Source organism: Salvelinus sp. IW2-2015, linkage group LG11 (genome assembly GCF_002910315.2).
Source record: "Salvelinus sp. IW2-2015 linkage group LG11, ASM291031v2, whole genome shotgun sequence".
NCBI lineage: Eukaryota > Metazoa > Chordata > Actinopteri > Salmoniformes > Salmonidae > Salvelinus > Salvelinus sp. IW2-2015.
The window spans coordinates 23,610,440-23,630,563 of NC_036851.1; the positions used below are offsets into that span (position 1 = coordinate 23,610,440).

Below are 20,124 nucleotides of genomic sequence, written 5' to 3' on the forward strand. Positions count from 1 at the left end.
ACCAGTACCGAGCTGATGTGCAGGGGTACGAGGTAATAGAGGTAGAGACAGTATGTACGTGACAGATAGTAAACTATCAGCAGCATATGTGATGAGTCAAAAAAAGTTAGTGCAAAAAGTGTCAATGCAGGTAGTCCGGGTGGCTATTTGGTTAACTATTTAACTTGGTGCATTGGTACCGCTTGCCATGCGGTAGCAGAGAAAACAGTTTATGACTTGGGTGGCTGGAGTGTTTGAAAATGTTTAGGCCTCCTCTGACACTGCCTGGTATAGAGGTCCTGGTGTACTCGGCTGTCCACATTACCCTCTGTAGCGCCTTGTGGTCAGATGCCAAGCGGTGATGCAGCCAGTCAAGATGCTCTCAATGGTGCAGCTGTAGAATTCTTTTGAGGATCTTAGGATCCATGCAAAAACATGTCAGCCTCCTGAGGGGGATTAAGCCTTGTCGTGCACTCCTCATGACTGTGTTGGTTTGTTTTAATAAAAAATTACATCAAATAGCTTAACAATGAGAATAATGTAATCGGCTTGAGGATAAATTCAGCCACTATTTATTGTTGAACTCAGTGAGTTTTGTCTGGTTAATGGCTTACACAAATGGTCTGCAATATTCAAGGTAAATTAAATCCAGCTTGAGAGACTCCTCTGGTCTCCTGAAGAGCTCCTTGCTGCTTCTTTCTCTCTCTGTGTCTTTTTTGTCCCACACAATGAAATCGGGGAGGGAAGTCACACATGATATCTCAGACAGCACTGCCCCGATTTTGACAAAACTTGGGTGAATGATGCGTCTTGCCATGGAGATCCGGCATTTACAAAATTACGCTGATTGGCCCAAGGCGGAAGCTGTAGTAATTAACAGAAATGTGTTAGTCACACGCGATATCTCAATTGGCCCAAGAGTGGGCGCTGCATCATTCATGGGGGACAACATGTTTACTGTTGCCTTGTTCCCTTTATTTATTTTGTATATATTTTATTTATATTTTAACATTTTTATTAGATTTTTTATATAAAAATAAAATAAATTATCAGTTTTTCGTGATATCCAATTGGTAGTTACAGTCTTGTACCAACGCTGCAACTCCCCTATGGACTCGGGAGAGGCGAAGGTTGAGAGCCATCGAGAGCTTGCTTAACCCGAAAGCCAGCCGCACCAATGTGTTGGAGAAACACCGTCCAACTGGTAACTAAAGTCAACTTGCAGGCGCCCGGTCTGCCACAAGGAGTCACTAGCGCACGATGGGACAAGGAAATCCTGGCCGGCCAAACCCTCCCCTAACCCGGACAACGCTGGGCCAATTGTGCGCTGCCTCATGGGTCTCCCGGTCACGGCCGGCTGTAACACAGCCTGGAATCGAACCCAGGGCTGTAGTGACGCCTCAAGCACTGTGATGCAGTGCCTTAGAACGCTGTACCACTCGAGAGGCCCTCAGACAGTCTTTCTTGAGACATTGTGCATTATATGTCCATTGCGCTGCAAACAATTTAACCTTAGTCTTGAATGATGCATGCCAAGTTATACCAGAGATAAGAGACTGTTGATATTGCAACCACACAACTCAAACGCTGTTTCACCAGTATGAACGAAATCACAAACTGCTTTTTTTGTTAAAGCACTCGAGCTGTTGTCAACTAAATATGATAATCTGTTTGCATCTGCCAATTTATTGGCTGTCCAGGATCCAGACGACTTATCGCTTCCTATACAGTTAATCTCTTTCTGTAACATGTTGAGCCGGCAATTAAGGAGGATGAGATGCTCAATTAAAGATGTTGCAGAACTGCTGTATTTGAAGCACCACTGCCTTCTGCCCAGTTTCCCTGATATTGCCAAGGCAATCAAGCTGTTTTTACCATCCCTGTAACTGTCGCTCCTGCAAAGAGATTGTTTTCTAAACTAAAACTCATAAAGAACTACCTATTAAGCATTAGGCTCTGTCTGATATGCGTTTTTGAACACCTGAGTAAGTTCCACTCATTGCACTGGTACCGTTGTAGCCTTGACCACGGCATTTGTTCACCAATTTCCCCTTACTTTCAATCAGTTTAAGTTTTTATTTTTCAAGGTTTGAGGCACTTTTTCAGTCACATTCCTGAAGCCCAAGAACAAAAACACTTAACTTCCTAATTCATATGGAAATTAAAAAGGTTTATGAATGACTTAGTGGTGGGTTACTGTCAATGATTTATTAAATAAAAAAAATGGACATCTATGACAGGTTCAAGGGCCATCAGAACTCGCCTTGCGGAGGTGTCCGGTACGCCAGTGGATCTTCTATGTAGAAAAGAACATTGATGTTGTTCTTTTTCCCCTAGTCTATTTAGTGCCTGGTCTTATCCACTCTGTTTTAAGGAATCCTGATCGGCTTGTGGACATTGTAGAGGGAAGCAGAAGACACATACGTGTCCTTGGAGTCTTATCTTTCAGTGATGGGGTTATAATATTTTGTAGCTTAAACAGTTCAAAAGATAAAGCCACATTTGTAGGAAGAAAACAGGGTCGCGACCCCTAGTTTGGGAAACACTGGTCTATTGCATGTATTACCTATGGATAATTCTGTGTTGTGCATTTTTTTTGTCTTAACAGTAATCATGTCAAAGCTGTTTAAACAGAGTGCTTCATCCTCATCCCCATAAATATCTGGCAAAATCTCTCTCCTCTGGCTCCTCTCCTCTTCCCTCTTTTTTGTTCTGTAATACAGTAGCCCTCTCATATAGTGCTAAGTGGAAGATGTAGCCCAGCTCTCCAGGAGGGTAAGCTAAGAATAGAATATGTTTCTAAAAACTTGTGATGTGGATGCTACCATGATTATGGATAGTCCTGAATGAATCGGAAAAAATAATGATGATTGAGAAAGTTACAGATGCACCAATATCATACCCCCAAGATATGTTAACTTCTCAACTTTACAATAATAGTGGAGGTTAGTATTTTTTGAAGGGTATGATATTTGTCGGTCTAACTTTCTCCCTCGTCATTATTCACGATTCATTCAGGACTATCTGTAATCATGGTAGCATCCATATTACTGTAGACGTGTTCAGAAACATATGCTATTCTTATTTACAATAAAAGTGACTCCAAAATGACAATACATTGTATACCATTCATTTCTTTTGGACACAAAATAATCTGAAACACAACCAAAACAAACAGCAAATGCATCCAACAAGTTTGTAGATACACAAGCTTGATGTAATCATTGCGTGCTAGGAATATGGAACCAAATACTAAACTTTTGACTACTTTAATTACACATGGAGGGGGGGACTATGTACAAAAAGTGCTGTAATTTCTAAACGGTTCACCCGATATGGATGTAAATACCCTCAAATTAAAGCTGACAGTCTCCCCTTTATCCTCGTAGTCATTGTATCATTTCACATCCAAAGTGCTGGAGTACAGAGCCAAAACAACAACAAAATGTGTCAATGTCCCAATACTTTTGGAGCTCACTGTACCTACTGTATTTAGCCGAGGCGTCTCCAGAGGCCAGGTACATACCTGTGAGGGAGAGTCCTGCGGCTAACCCCTGACTCTGTCTCTGTGACTCACGGCTCACTCTCTGGGGAGTTTTTTCAAAGTGCCGTTTAGGCTTTCTTCATATATTTACCGCGTTACAAAGACGCAGGCAGCTTTGAAGGCAGTCAAAGCTTCAATTACACACCGTAAACAAAACGTTTTTCCACAACGCTTAATGACCGTGGAGCCATGAGAGGGCTTCTAAACTACAGGGTTAGACACCCTACTCTGAAGTTCAGTCTGCCAGTCTCACGCTTTGAAAGGGGTTACTTAAAAGACTGGGAAAATGTTTGCTGATTATTATACTTTGTGACTTTGTGACCACAAACACACACCATGACATTGTGCCATAAATCAGGACCTCAAATTATTTTATAGAATCAACAGACCTTAATCTAGTGTACTAGCTTTGTATTATCTGATTTGTATTTATTGATAATGTCATGTCTCCCTTGATAACAGGACAGCGTATTACACAGCATACAGACAAGTCTACAGACAAGACTACCAGACGGTTTACAAGTGCTGTCCTGGATGGTCTCAACTCAACGGAGAGGCTGGCTGCTTGTATCGTAAGTCTTTCTCTTTTCTTCTATTGCTTCATATTACTGGGGTTTCCAGTGTTAAAGTATCACAACCACCTAATGTTTCAAATCAGCTTTTTGTTATCAGCATACAGAATATGTTTATTAGTACAGTACAAATGTAATCTTTCTTGGGAGAATGCTCGCTTACACAGGAGTCAAGGTTATACTCGATAGGCACGTGAGAGGATAGAAGGGTGCCTCAAACTCATCTCTCACCCTGGGTCAGGAGCCGCGGTAGTTGGGATAGCATTCAGGGAGAGGTTGTAAGGTCAAGAGGTACTTAGGCCATCCACTGACTGCATTGTGCAGCTGTTATGAGTCAATGTCAGGCCTTCCTCAGTCCAACAGTGTGACGTTCACAACCAACCGGACACTGGGCGAAAGCTCCAATGTGTTGAATCATGTTGAAAGCTTATAACCAACTGTTGACATTTTTGTTAAACCAGGTTTGCATTGCAATGTCTTGTTTTACATTCTACCAAAGACGACAATGAACTTACAGACATGTTAAAGTGTTGAGTGACCAGCAGACCTAATGCCCTATGCATCTGGCTCAACTACACTTGGCTCGACAGGGCTCCTTGCGTCCTGAGATGGTGTGGGTTTCTGCTGCCAGAGAGCGAGGGCATGGCTGGACAGGTGCTCCTCATTGTTCAGTTGGTTTTGCCAATTCCAATGTGCTGACTGCTTCCTGGTGTTGTTGTGGCTCCACAGTTGAATCTTGGCTCACGCTCACATAGTCATGCACCATATTCCCAGTCAGCGGACTCAGAGGTGTGGTAGTAACTGGTGGTAAAGGATGGAGGCTTGCACCATGGACCCGAGTAAGAACTGGCTCCTGTGTCACAAATAGGGTTGCACATTTTGGGAATTATTCAGAGGTGGAAACTTTCCGTGGGACTTAATGGGAATATATGGGAATTAACAGGAATATATGCAAATTATTTTAATACCATGTAAATGTAGATGTTTTTTGCATTGGATATATTTACCATATCATATGGAGACAGAAACATGAACCTTTTACCTTATCATAAGTAGACATAATTGAAAATTATTAAATCCTTCCAATAGAAAAAAATATATATATAAAGTTTCAAATTGAACTGTAATTAAATTAGTTGACTCTTCACATGGGATGATTTCACTGAACAACAAAAGAAAGGGAATATTGAATGATCCCCAATGATCCATTACATCTCCCAAAAACGTTTTCAACATACATCTGTAAAATGATAGTTTAGACACTAAAGCTTTGGTTGTCTTCCTCTCAGGCTTCCATATCTTCTCCCTGGACCTCCTCAGTGTCCACCTCTTGAACATCAGACTCTGAGGCCTCATCTTCACTGTCACTTTCCAACCTTGTTGTGGATGGCTCGTTGTCAGGCTCAAAAAGCCTCAAATTTGCACGGAAGGCCACCAATTTTCAACCCTTGTATTGGTCAGCTTGTTGCGTGCTTTGGTGTGTGTGTTCCCAAACAAGGACCAGTTGCGGTCTGAGGCGGCTGATGTTGGTGGAATTTGGAGGATGATGGAGGCAACAGGGGAAAGGGCCTCAGATCCCCAAAGTCCCTTCCACCAGGTGGCTGATGAGATATGTTGGCACGACTGCCATATTGGTATCTCCATCCCAAAGCTCTTGCTTGGAAGTGTACTTCGCCTGACTGCCAAGAAACTTGCCCTCATCCAGGCCAAGGTGGCGAGACACGGTAGTGATGACACCATAGCCCTTGTTGATCTCTGCACCAGACAGGATGCTGTTGGACCCCAGCATACTTGGGGTCCAACATGTACGCTGCAGCGTGTATGGCCTTCAGGCAGATGCATTTCAGAACTGCAGTTTCCTCTGCTTGGAGCAACAGTGAAGTGGGCAGGGCAGGGCAGTACAGATTTCTTCTCTTACACCTGCAAGCAGAGTCTGAACATTAGACAGGATGGCATTGTCTCCCTCAATCCGTGCAATGGCTACTGCTATAGGTTTCAGGAGTTTCAGGCTGCTTACCACTCTCTCCCAAAATACATCATCCAGGAGGATCCTCTTGATGGGGCTGTCCATATCAGCAAACTGTGATGTGGCCATTTCTTGGAGAGACTCTTTCACCTCTAGGAGACTGTCAAACTTGATGACAACACCACTCCAACGGGTGTTGCTGGGCAGCTTCAACGTGGTGCTCTTATTCTTCTCACTTTGCTTGGTGAGGTAGATTGCTGCTATAACTTGATGACCCTTCACATACCTAACCATTTCCTTGGCTCTCTTGTAGAGTGTATCCATTGTTTTCAGTGCCATGATATCCTTGAGGAGAAGATTCAATGCATGAGCAGCACAGCCAATGGGGGTGATGTGAGGGTAGGACTCCTCCACTTTAGACCAAGCAGCCTTCATGTTCGCTGCATTGTCTGTCACCAGTGCAAATACCTTCTGAGGTCCAAGGCCATTGATGACTGCCTTCAGCTCATCTGCAATGTAGAGACCAGTGTGCCTGTTGTCCCTTGTGTCTGTGCTCTTGTAGGATACTGGTTGAGGGGTGGAGATTATAATTATTCCTTGCCACGAACATTCAACCACCCATCAGACATGATTGCAATACAGTCTGCTTTCTCTATGATTTGCTTGACCTTCACTTGAACTCTGTTGAACTCTGCATCCAGCAAATGAGTAGATAAAGCATGTCTGGTTGGAGGGGTGTATGCTGGATGAAGAACATTCAGAAATCTCTTCCAATAAACATTGCCTCTGAGCATCAGAGGTGAACCAGTTGCATACACAGCTCGAGCAAGACATTCATCAGAATTTCTCTGAATACGTTCCTCCATTGAGTCAAGAAAACTTCTGAGCTGCTATCGATAAAGTTTCTGAGTCATAATCTTCACCTCGAATAGAAGTAGAGGGGCTTTTGTCAGAGGTTGCTTGTTGTGAGCGCTGAGGGAACTTTATGCACTTGGCCAGATGATTCTGCATCTTTGTTGCATTCTTCATATATGATTTGACACAGTATTTGCAAATATACACAGTGTCACGCCCTGATCTGTTTCACCTGTCTTTGTGCTTGTCTCCACCCCCTCCAGTTGTCGCTCATCTTCCCCATTATCCCATGTGTACTTATACCTGTGTTTTCTGTTTGTCTGTTGCCAGTTCGTCTTGTTTGTCAAGCTTACCAGCGTTCGTCCTGTCAGCTCCTGTCTTTTTCCCTGCCTCTCTCATCCTCCTGGTTTTTGACCCTTGCCTGTCCTGACCTTGTACCCGCCCGCCTGACCTCTCTGCCTGTCCCTGACCCTGAGCCTGCCTGCCGTCTGGTACCTTTGCTCCACCTCTGGATTACTGAACTCTGCCTTTCCCTGACCCGGAGCCTGCCTGCCTTGACCTGTCATTTGCCTGCCCCTTAAAATAAACATTGTTACTTCACACGGTCTGCACTTGGGTCTTACCTTGATTCCTGATACACAGCTTTTCTTTCTACATTAGCTGCAGTGAAATGTTTCCACACATCAGACAGTGCCCATGGTATTTCCTGTAAAGATTAGAAAAAAAAATGTAAAAAACCCCAAATACAATTCCTTGAACAGATAAATAGTTAAGCAGTTAAATTGAACAACTCCTTTGTAAGATAAATGTTTTAAAATTAAACATGTATGGAAACAGGTGAATTAACACTCCTCAGTTAGCAGGCTCAAGCAAGCTAAAACCCACATGGTAGCAAAAACTAACTAGCAGAAATTGTTAACAAGTTAGAAATGATTTAAACACACTTTGCTGTAGGCTACTATTTATTAGTTAACCAAAAATCATGTATGTCATATAAAATATATTCACCCGCGCAGTATTGTAATCAAAACTTACCAGAAAGCATGAAGTCCTTGGCTCAGACAGTGTAGTAGTGTGGCCTCAATAGCATCTCATTAGTGTGCAAGATCTTGAGAATCAGCTGTACATGTGATGGAAGAGTGCACTGGACATGTGATGAAGGAATGCACTGTGATTGCAGAGGGTTGCAATTCCATTGAATAGTGGATAGTTTAACCAAAATATGCCACAAGACCTAGAATTGCCTTATGTGTATGCCACAAAAAAGGTTCACTGTTATAAGCTAACTTTTTTGATGAATTTAAGTAAAATACCCCAAATTCCCGGGCTTAACTTCCCATGGAAAATTTCCGGGGAAATTCCAGAAATTTACCAGAAAGTTTCTGACCCTTTGCAACCCAAGTCACAACCAACAAACCAGTGGCGACCTGTCATTCAGTGCAGGTGATTTTGAGCCCCAACTGTTTAGCTAATATATAGTACCAGACACAAGGCTTTTTCTTTATTTGTACTATTTTCTACATTGTAGAATAATAGTGAAGACATTAAAACTATGAAATAACACATATGGAGTCATGTAGTAACCAAAAAAGTGTAAAACAAATCAAAATATATTTAATATTTTAGATACAAAGTAGCCACCCTTTGCCTTGATGACAGCTTTGCACACTCTTGGCATTCTCTCAACCAGATTCACCTGGAATGCTTTTCCAACAGTCTTGAAGGAGTTCCCACATATGCTGGGCATTTGTTGGCTGCTTTTCCTTCACTCTGCGGTTCAACTCATCCCACACCATCTCAATTGGGTTGAGGTCGGGTGATAGTGGAGGCCAGGTCATCTGATGCAGCGCTCATTCACACTCCTTCTTGGTCAACTAGCCCTTACACAGCCTGGAGGTGTGTTGGGTCATTGTCCTGTTGAAAAACAAATGATAGTCCCACTAAGCGCAAACCGGATGGGTGCTGCCATTAAGTTACATTAGAAGTACCCTTCCAAATTACGTCAAATCACGTTATATCTACAGTAGCTTTGATTGGACTGGCAACATCATACTTTCAAAATCTTAGATGGAAGCTAGCAGTCATCATCATGAATCAAGTCAACAATCTACCGGCAAATCCTTTTCAATCGTTGTCATATGAAGAGAAATTACGAAGAGAAATTATAGATCAAATTTATCGGTGCTCATTGGCTATAAACATTACACAACAAGTTCGCAAATTCAACAATGAGTGGTTTGGAAGAAATCGGTGGCTAACTGCAAGTATTGCAAAGCAATCGCAAGCCAGCTATTCAGTGGATTGGGGGTGTGGTCCAAGTCTGGGTTTAAGGGTCTCTTTTCCAAGCTTAAACGGATAAACATTCAACACCATGGGCCAGAAAAGGTTGAATACATTGGCCATGCTGTCATTCCAGCATGACTTCTGCCGCGTTCAAAACAACTGGAAACTCGGAACTGGGAAATCTCAGACTTCAGTGGGTCGAAGACAACTGTGAACTGGGAAAAACAAGCTCCGACTGGGAAAATGCATTTTAAACAGTCATCCAATTCGGAATTCCAAGTCGGGAACTCTGGCCTCTTTCTAGAGCTCCAACCTAAAGATCATTAATGTCATGATTCAACCTTGTTTTTTTACAAGTTCACAGTTGTCTTGAAAGCTCCATAAATCCAGAGAATGTCAGACTTTGATGACAAAGTTTGATGACAAAATTTGCCCATGAAGGACCTCCACGCCACCTTCCTGTTCAAAAATGTATTGTATGCTGCTGCATAAATTATGTAATATCCCAGGGAGATACATTGTGGAGAGGTTGGAATCTGTTTGATTGAGTGTGTGGACAGGTGTCTTTTATACAGGTAACGAGTTCAAACAGGTGCAGTTAATACAGGTAATGAGTGGAGAACAGAAGGGCTTCTTAATTAAAGAAAAACTAACAGGTCTGTGAGAGCCGGAATTCTTACTGGTTGGTAGGTAATCAAATACTTATGGCATGCAATAAAATGCAAATTAATTACTTAAAAATCATACAATGTGATTTTCTGGATTTTTGTTTTAGATTACGTCTCTCACAGTTGAAGTGTACCTATGATAAAAATTACAGACCTCTACATGCTTTGTAAGTAGGAAAACCTGCAAAATCGGCAGTGTATCAAATACTTGTTCTCCCCACTGTATGTATACTGTAGCTAAGAAAGTAATACTAAGTAAATGTTTTGTAGTAAACTGTTAGTAGCCCATGTATCTCACCCTAATATTTTGGTCGATTTTCCCCTCATAATTTAACCTACTGTTCTGATTTGGTGGTTTACATGTAGTCTATAGCCTGTTTTAGAGAAGTGTCATCATCGAATATTGTAAGAGCTTTCATTGCCTGCTTATATGCACCCTTTATTTATCCTACGGTTCTGACTTGGTGTACAGGGAGAATACTGTAAGCACAGCCTATGTTCTGAATTCTGTCGCTGTACATTTCAAAAGTGCTGAATAAATAGTTATATTGACTTTATCCGTCCTAGCTCGCTCATTATTGCCTCTTATACACTGCCAGATAAGGCTCTGATGGCCATGTGTAGCGGTGGTAAGGTTTTGACTCTGTGACTCTGCTGTTGGGACAGCTTTATGTATGCCTTAACAGTGTGTGGGCACCGTTTGTCACCGTTATAGTCCAATTAAATTATTGTTTAGTGTTGTGTCGTGGCATTGCTGGCATGCATAATTTTTTGTGTGTGGGGGGGGGGGGGGGGTTTGCCCCACTAAGATTTGCATGCTTAAATTGCCACTGCAACCAACCCTCGTCTGGGGGCAAGAAACAATGACTATCAACCCAGAATAGAGAGTCGAACTGCAAATGAACAGAAAATAGTCAAGAAGAAAACATTACAATGAGTCTAAAGAGAATCTCCCCAAATCTAATCCTTTGGTGATGGATGGGAGGCTTCTGGGGATCTGCTGGGCTAGGTGCCACGGTAACAGGAGAGCACAGTTTCTCTAGGGCAGTGGCTGAGGCTGGGTTAGCTCTGTTGCTGAGGCTGCATGAGGCGGGCAAGGGGCATAAGACTGGGGCTGGGGGTGAGTCTGCTGCTTGGCCTTGTGCCTAACATCTCTGTGTAGACAGGCTTATCCCCAAGCCAGTGAGACCTGGCAGGGCCCTTTGATGGGATTTTACAGCCTCTGATCGGCATCGCGTAACCTGCATACTTCAGAGAGCATCCCTGGCAAAGCCCCCGTAAACAGCGTGGGCATCACTATCCCTACCAGTCTTCATCCCCTGTGTCCAGGCCCCGGGACCACCCTGTATGCTGTATCTAGCCTCCTCTCACGCCCGTGGAGCATGGTAATGTCTGGGACAGGCGCTGGTGGGAAGAGGCTGGGATGGGCCGAGGGGGCAAGAGATGATCCCCTGGATGTGCCTTTCAGCAGGGTCTCATTATGGGGTCCATGCTTTCCTCAAAGACCTCTTTGTCTCTGGTTAGAAGGTTACAGTATTAAATTATCCAGGGAAGCATTAGGCTGTCTGCTCAACCCCTGAGATTTGGTTTGTTTTAAAACACCACACAAAGAAACGTCCTAACAGGCATTCCCCAGCGCTGCCTAGTGTCTCCCTCACTAAGTCGCAGGGTTTTGTTTTTCTTCTGCGTGACAATGTCGGCTCTCTTCGACGCACGGCTGGGCTTTTATCTCCGTAACTTAAGACGTGGCAGTACTTTGAGACGGGAAAAACTAATCACCCTTTTCTCTGAGCCATTGAACCAGGATAAAAGGAAGCTCACACCCTCTCTCGCTCTCACACACTTAGGCCTGTGCTATCTCCAGTGTTCTTCATTCAACGCAATTCAATCTATAGGACAGTGCATTTGACATCCAAGGAGACAGATCAGCTTTTTAGCAGAAACCGTAAAACATACAGCTTTAGTAAAGCCTCTGAAAACCCCAGAGATAGAAATGAGAATGTTGTGCATTAAGATAGTGATTAAGTGTCTGGCATCTGTGAGATGTGTGCGTGCATGTGTGTGTGTGGTGCGGGTTCCTTTACTCTAATAAAAAGTGATTGTAAGCTAATTAGACTAATGACCAGTGATTATTGTGAGACAACTGAGCGGAATGAAGTCACATCATGTCGAAAAACAGCCCGGCACAGTGATGAGCAGCCATGCTAACAGCCCCCTTTCCAACCCTCTGTCTATCCCCCCCTCTCTTCTCCTTTTGGCTTACTTCTATCGTCCTCCTCTCCCCATCTCTCGCCCATATACAGTCCAGCTGTTCACTTTCGCTGTGGGCATTTTCCGACTTGCTGGCTCCACTTGTTGAGTTCTCCCTCACCCTCTGCTAAGAGATACTCTTATTTTGTCATATTTAAGGATTGAGAATTGTAAAACAATTGAAATATTTTGGTTTATTGTCACGGCTCCTTCTCTGTCCCTCCCCTTCCTCCCTTTTCCTAGTCGTTTTATTCCCTGCCTTCTAATCCTGATTTCAGATAGTGTGGGACAAGCATCCTATTGACATGACATAGTTGGGATTCTTAGACTGAAGTATCAGATGGCAGATGGTAGCCATTGCATGTAATCAAAGTTAAAGTGCAGACCTAATGGATTTAGAAGACACCCTCTTTTCCCAGTACATGTGATAAAACCCAACATTTTGGTTGCATAGGCCTGTTTTGACTGAGAATCCTGTAGTGGTGCAAGCAATAGGAACCTTTCCCACAAGGAGTGGGATCTGTGCACACTGACATGTGTTCTAACTGGTTTGAATTCCATTTGCCACTGTTTTTCCAAGTCAAGTGCACATGGAAGTACATGCAAATGCTTCATTTGGTTCATCCATTGAAATAGGTTTCTTTTTGTGTTTTTGAAAAGCACCAATTGGCTTGATGACTATCTGACTCTCCTGAGGGTTAAAGTCCTTCTTTTGATTCAATCCCAATACCCCCCCCCCCCCCCCCCCCCCCCCCCCCCCCCCCCCCCCCCCCCCCCCCCCCCCAGCCCTCCCCCTTGTTTTCGAGTGTCCCTCGGTGGGGGAGTGGCACTCAAATGGAGCAACTAGTGGTAGGGAGAGCTAATTTCAGGCCTAGGGAATGGGACATCACTGCATCAGCCAACGGATACCAATCAATTAATTGACGACAAGCCTTGTTTTTCACAATGCCTCTACTGGTGGCGGTACTTGCTAATGGTGCTTCTTGAGACTTCCGTCCACATCTCCATTCTAAGGTCCATTCAAAAAGCTAAGTGTTTATCCCCAGCGAGTGGCCACTGGCTGGAGAATGGACTGGGACGGTCAAGAGTGGAAGCGGGCAGTTATGTTGATTGACGGCAACAATTAGTTTTGTGACAGGATAAGGAGCGGGGACAATGGCGCCACCAGTTTGAGCCCTCGTTAACTGCTGAATGGGAACTGGCCTCCTTTTGTGGCGGGAAAGACCATGCTGGCGGATGTACACTTGAAGCAGGCCCAGTAACGGGACGAGGAGATTGGCTGTCCATGGGTGGTCTTTGTGTCTGTGTGGAGAAACACTGCATCCTGGGAACAACTATGTCAATGGTCAAAGACATAAACAAACGTACATAAACAGGCCGGCTGTCCAACCAAGGCATGGCATGGTGTCTCAGTGTCACAGGGACCAAGCTCATTGTCTTGGGATGTTTTCATTTGGGTTTTACATGTCCATGGTAAACACAGTGTATGAAAAGCAGGAGTGTCAAATGTACCTCAAATATCCTCCACACAGACAAAGATCATGCATCCAGTACTATTAGTGTAAGATGAGGCAGAGAGCCACAGGGTGAATGAATGGAGATGTGAGTCTAGTACTGGTTATCAGGGTGAATGAATGGAGATGAGTCTAGTACTGGTTATTTTGACACAGATCTGTGATGTGACCAACACTCCCAGACAGTGAGACATTCTGATCCATTCAGTTTAGCCACCAGGTTTTTCCACTTCACATGCAGTCTGCATATCCTACCTTAATTTAAGAGATTTCCCTATTCAGAGAAATCCATCAAATACATACTAAGATAAGTGATTTAGGATACAGGCTTGAAATATTTTAATGGTAAATGACAAGAGATTTTATGCAAAGCAAGGATAATTACACATTTTTGGAATGCCTAGGAACCATTTCTGAGTGACATTTAAAGTTGTTCTGATGACGAGGACCATCTGACAGTGCTGCCCCTGGCCTGGCTCCTGTGAGAACCCTTTGCTTTGGCACATGTATCTGCAAAGCAGAACATGCCTTGCTGCCTCAAACTACAGTGCTGCGCTCCGTGCGTACCGATTACTAACCCAAACAGTTGGCGGCAGGGGCTTTTGTGCCTAACAATTACAGTAAGTCTGCTCCCCCTCTTTCTCACTCTGGGCGTTAAACAGATCGACACAGCCTAAACAAGCAGAACCTTATCGTAGACTATAGAGAGAAACTGCCTATGTTGTGATGTGTAGGCCCTGTCAGAGGCTGAGCTGGTGATACCTGCTCCTTGGACTCCAGGGTCCATCCGGTAGCGGTGCGACTCAATTACCTCCCTTTGTGGGCTTTATTTGAGCAAACCTAACGCAATGGTAAATCATAGCGCTTATAGGTTCAGGGGTGTGTCAAACATTTGTGCTATTTTCACAACCGGAATTATGGATGCAGTAGCTGGCAGTGGTGCGAAAGGGCTGGGTTTTGATTAATTAACAAGTTGTGGGTGTGTTAGGCTTGGCCCCTCACTGGCCAATCAGAACGTGCTCCATAGCTAATTATGTAGTTGCTTCAAGTTATATATTTATGGTCTTTTAGGCATTGCGTTGTCATCAACTCTGATTCTAATGTTAGACCATTATAGCCTAGTTCGTTAAATAGCCTGCCCCATATTTGCTAAATATGTTGAACATGTTTGCAGTCCACATTGTTGTAATTGCTTTTCTTCAATATGGAAATACTTTGTTAAACACGGGCTATAGCATTCACACTGATATATGGCCTAGCCCGGGCTATAGCATTCACACTGATATATGGCCTAGCCCTACTGTAAATTATAGTCTGGACATGGACATGCCAAATGTAGTCAATAAGCACAATTAAATTCAGTAGACTATTGATAAGGCCTAGAAAGACTGTATAATTCAAATCAAAACTAAACAACACCTTATTTTAAAGAGGCTTAATACAGTTACATGCACCATAATTGCTCCCCGTGGGCAGGCAGGGTAGGCTATGCTTGGTTTTTAATCAAATTAAACAAAATGGGGGGAAACCATTTGTTTGTTTCAAAATACGAGATTCACCAGCACAAAATGTGCATTTCTGCACCATTGGCACTGTACGTCCTGACTGGATAGACTGCGCTTCCGCTCTCAAAATCCATGCTATTATTAACTGTGTTACCGTTAAGACCTGCTTTTTATGGGTCTTAAAACTTCCAATTAGCACTGCACGAAATTGTTACTTTTGCGCTTGTTTTTAGGGTCACACCTCAACTATTGGCACCAGGGGTTGGAACCCAAATGATTTTCCAATCGTTCCTTTCCGAACAGAACCCCTACTTCTTTTGGTTCCGTTCCACTGTTCCGACAAGCATAATAAAGTTCTGATCCGTTCGAACTCCAAAAAAGTAACCGTTCATATTGTTCCTTTTCATAATTTTTTTATTACCTGTAAAATCAACATTGTTTTTACATTTAGCTCATTATTTTATACTAATTTACCCCAATAATTAGCACAGATAGAGCAGCTTGCTATGGAACAGGAAAGCTGGTTGTTAGACGTATTTAATTGGTCAGATATGTGCAGGGTCTCAAGATTTGAAAATAACGTTTCTGTTCTGGAACACTAGCGATCACTTTATTTCTGTTCTGGTTCTGTTCCTCTAAATGTTTTGTTATTTTCTGGTTTTCGGTTATTTTCTGTTCCCTCAACTGGTTCCAACCCCTGATTGCCACCCTTCCCACCTCAGCGCAAGCGAGCTGATGTTAGACAGGTAAATTGCTGAACCTGGCATCAGGGCTGGAAAATACCAGTGCGCCAGTTTTTACATGACGAAATTGCAAACTGACGTGAGTTTTACACTTGCGCCTCCTTAGCGAAAATAGAGCCCTCTGTCTCTGTGGAAGCAGCTAATCCCCTCAGACAAGGTGTCTTTGTAACAGAGTGAAGGCAATCACAGAGACAGATGAGAGTGACTCTTACGCCGTTCGCCACACTGCACGGCAAGTTAAGGAATTATTTCAAGGGAGATTAAGCAGTGTAAGGGGCAGGGAGTGGGCAGCAAGGGCCAAAAATGCCCTCCCTAGTTAGCTGCCAAAAAGTCTGTCTACCATTTATGGAGGGTGAAAAAGACAATCCCCTTGTTTGCCTTGTGGCATTTTGAAAACTTCAGGTTTGTTTGACCCCTTGTTTCCTTGCCAGTGGTTTTCTCAGGTCGTTAAAGAAGTGGCTACTTGTTAAACATAAAATAATGTTGCTTCCTATAGTCATGTAATTTTGCTCTCAGCACCTCATAGCCTGGTCAGAACAGCAGTAATCCTACTGTACGCTCTACTGTAGATACAGCAGAACAGTGTGTGGGGACATGAAAGTCACTTTACGATTAGATTACAGGGATATACAGTCATTGATTTCACAGCAGGTTCTCACCAGGTCTGCTGAGCATTGCTAGTGGTTACAGTACTTCCAATGGAGATCGGTGACAGAACCATCTGTTTTCTTTAGATGAATTGCTCTATGTTTCCATTTTCCCGTCTCTGTCTCCTCTCCTGCTGATGTCACCCACCTGTGGGATGTGAGTAAGATGAATGGCTGTTCATTATGAAGCTGTCCAGAATTGAGAGGAGCTGCTGTTTCTATGACACACGGCAGCTATAGCTAGAGAAACCACCTGTCGAGGTCACGACATACAATTACATATTGGACATATCCTTAGGCAGAATGTTAATTTAATTTGGTTATAATTGTTTTTCGAGGAAGGTATTTATAGACTGCCAAACCCTTTTCTCCTTTTGTTGTAGCTTAAAAAAAACTTGAATATCTTGTCAATCATTTTTATTGCTAATGTTGAACTGTGCACCACCTCTGATCTTTGTTTGTTATGTCGTTACTGCTAATAACGGGCTCATATATGGCTTCAAAAAGGAAAGGGATTGTGAATTGGTCTTCCAGTTGCCAATTGGATTAGATGAGCAATGAAATGCATTTTGGTAGACACTACATCTCTATACCTGAGGAGGGATGGGAGGAGAGCAGGCATTCCTGCCATGATTAGGTGATTTTACATCTCTGTCTGAGCCTAATTCCTGCCAGTGCCAATATGGGTGTGAGCAAACACAAGCGCCAATCCTTCTAAGACTACACCCTGCTTAACGCATGCATGCGCACACACACACACACACACACACACACACACACACACACACACACACACACACACACACACACACACACACACACACACACACACACACACACACACACACACACACACACACACACACACACACACACACACTAGCTTGGAGGTGAAGGAGAGAGAGGATGTGAGTTATGTGACTGTATGGAATGCGATGCCTACACCTCTGTGCAGGATTCACGTGGCTAGGCTACCCAGTGGTTTGAGGTGTTTTCTTATTCCCCCCTAGATTCCACAAATTTCACACGTCTTAATGAGAGAAAGAATTTGACTCTGGGGATTTAACTCGATTTAACCATTCTCTGTCCTAGATCGATTCACCCTGTGGCTCTCTGCCTGATCTTACACTAATAGTACTGGATGCATGATCTTTGTCTGTGTGGAGACATGGGCCATATGTTCCGTTTCAGGGCAGATCGCTATGTGACCTTACTATACCAGTTTTTATAGATGGTCATATGGTATTACATGAGAACGCTCTTGCGTAAGATCCTCACACATGCCAGTGAGAGAGAGATGGGGGTGGGGGGTTGACTACTGTATGTCCTTCAGCAGAGATGTACTGTAGCCTGTTTCTCTCACTCAGGGATAAATCATCTCAGCTGATTCATTTCCCCAAAAAAAACATTCAGATGAAGGGTTTTTCACCTGGCAACGTGCCTGACATCCACCCTCCTTCTTAAAGGGAGCTAACTGGTGGAGGGAGCCTTTTAGTGTGGTTTGTGTAACATCAGGAGCATCAAATTCCCTTTGCAATCAGGTGTTAACAGGGCGCTGACGAGGCCCTGATAGAATGAGGTCAAACTGTCCTGGACTGCAAATGTTGACATCCTGTGACAGCACCCAGGTGTTTCTGCTCCTCTCATCTCTTCTCTTTCTTTCTCTCCATCTCTCACCCTGTCCATCCCATCCCGGTGCTGTTCTCCAGCGGTGTGCAGCTACGGCGTGTGCTTCAACGGGGGCCAGTGTCGACAGGGATCCCGCTCCAGCTCCCAGCTCTGTGATTGTCCTGCTGGCTTCAATGGGCCCAGTTGCCAGTATGGTGAGTACAACACTATCTGTTTAATGTAGTTCATACAGTATGTCCTGCTGTTCCTGTCTGTGTCTGTATGTATCTCTGGCCCCCCTCCATCTACTTCCATTATACAAGCCCTGTTGAACTACTTCAACAGGGCTTGTATCACTGCTTATCACTAGCAGACAGCATTTACAGTATCACACCGTGCTATAATAACAGTGCTTCACACACAGTGAATTAATAGGCAGTAGTAAGTAGAGCAGGCATCTTATGAGCAGGGAAACTGAAAATCGATTGAAAAAGAGAGCAGTTTGTCAATTGATTAAAAACACATTTCTGTTTATTCTACCTCAGATAAGTGTTATTATATCAACCCAATCTCTTCGCATTCTCACTGAACTCAACTTGAGTGATCACATTTCCCTACGAATGAATGGGAATCTCCTTACATCAACAGTTGCCATGTTGCCATGATGTTATCATCAGCAGTGTGGAAGTCAAGCCGTTGAAGCAGTGCGTTAGAGTGGAGGATGTTGTTGTTTTTCTGACCACTACGCACGACAGGAAATTCCTTCAAGAGCTTGGCTTTCACCAGAGTCGCCTGTCTCTCATACAGTCCAGGGCTTCTCAGACACCCTAGATTGGTGGCCAACATCGGCACTCCCCCAAGTTCAAAGGTACAGGAAGTGCAGAACAATAGGAGTCCCCTTTATGAAGTGCCCTAACAAGACCCAGCCCAGTCTGTCTGGGATCTCACAGCTCTCTCACAAGATGTTAAACACGCCAACAACAGATGACAATCACACAGGGCTTTCCTCTGTAGGGGCAGGTCCAGTACTGATATACTTACTGCAAGCTGTCTACAATGGCTGATCTGATAGCTTCCATCTGTCTGTCTGCTTAAGCTGGAGACTCTGGGAACACACATTCTCAATGAGGTGTGAGCACAGCTGGAGACCATTTGGTGGGTGCTGTCACAGGGCTGAGAGGGACTGAGGTGGTCTGTGGAATATACAGGGCACGCACACACGCATACGCTGTATTCAAAGCCCATTGAGATATGCTGCTTGGTAGGAGGAATAAGATGACCTCTCAAGGGTCCAGGGTTAACATTCTACATAGTGGTCACAGCTAAATTGTATCTAAAGAACAGTGAAAAGTCCCAGTACAGCATAGACATCTATGTGCTTTGATGTGGTTGTTCAGTGTGAGAGGAGATGCAGGCCTCCTGTGATCCTCCCTGTAGCTGCTCATCCGTTAGTCAGACCTGGACTCTGCATCCCAGAGGGCTGTGGTGAGAACGCATACCTCGCTGACAGACATGATGTATTATGGGATGAAGTGTGTAGGCGAGGACCCAGCCCTCCTCCAGCCCTGCTCCCTTTATCCCAGGGCTCTCACTCCACAGCCACCTGACAGAGAAAGGAGAGCCTGCTGCTGAAGACCTGACTCCTTTGTGAAAATGATCCTGGAAAAGGCAGACAATCCAAATCCCATCTTTCAACCTGCTCTGTCTCTTTGTTTGATCAAGCTATTCTGAGCTCAGCCGTGTTCTGTGATTTCACTGAAATACACTCACTGCTTAGTGTCTCTCCTATCTCTGTGATGGCCAGACGTTTTTTTACTCCTCAGCTCTGAGAACAAGGTTGCAGACTGTGAGGGGCCCTCATTTAAAAAAAAATATATTTCACCTTTATTTAACCAGGTAGGCTAGTTGAGAACAAGTTCTCATTTACAACTGCGACCTGGCCAAGATAAAGCAAAGCAGTGTGACACAAACAACAACACAGAGTTACACA

The 20,124-nt window shown here is 43.9% G+C and overlaps 1 protein-coding gene across 2 annotated transcripts in view; it reads left to right on the plus strand.

Moving 5' to 3' along the window:
- LOC111970008 (multiple epidermal growth factor-like domains protein 6) overlaps positions 1-20,124 on the plus strand; it is a 78,069-nt gene that overhangs the window by 2,437 nt on the left and 55,508 nt on the right. For both annotated transcript variants that reach the window (XM_023996480.2, XM_023996481.2), the window contains exons 3-4: positions 3,986-4,095; positions 18,236-18,349. In XM_023996480.2, the coding sequence (XP_023852248.1) occupies positions 3,986-4,095; positions 18,236-18,349 (224 nt within the window). The remainder of the gene's footprint in view (positions 1-3,985; positions 4,096-18,235; positions 18,350-20,124) is intronic.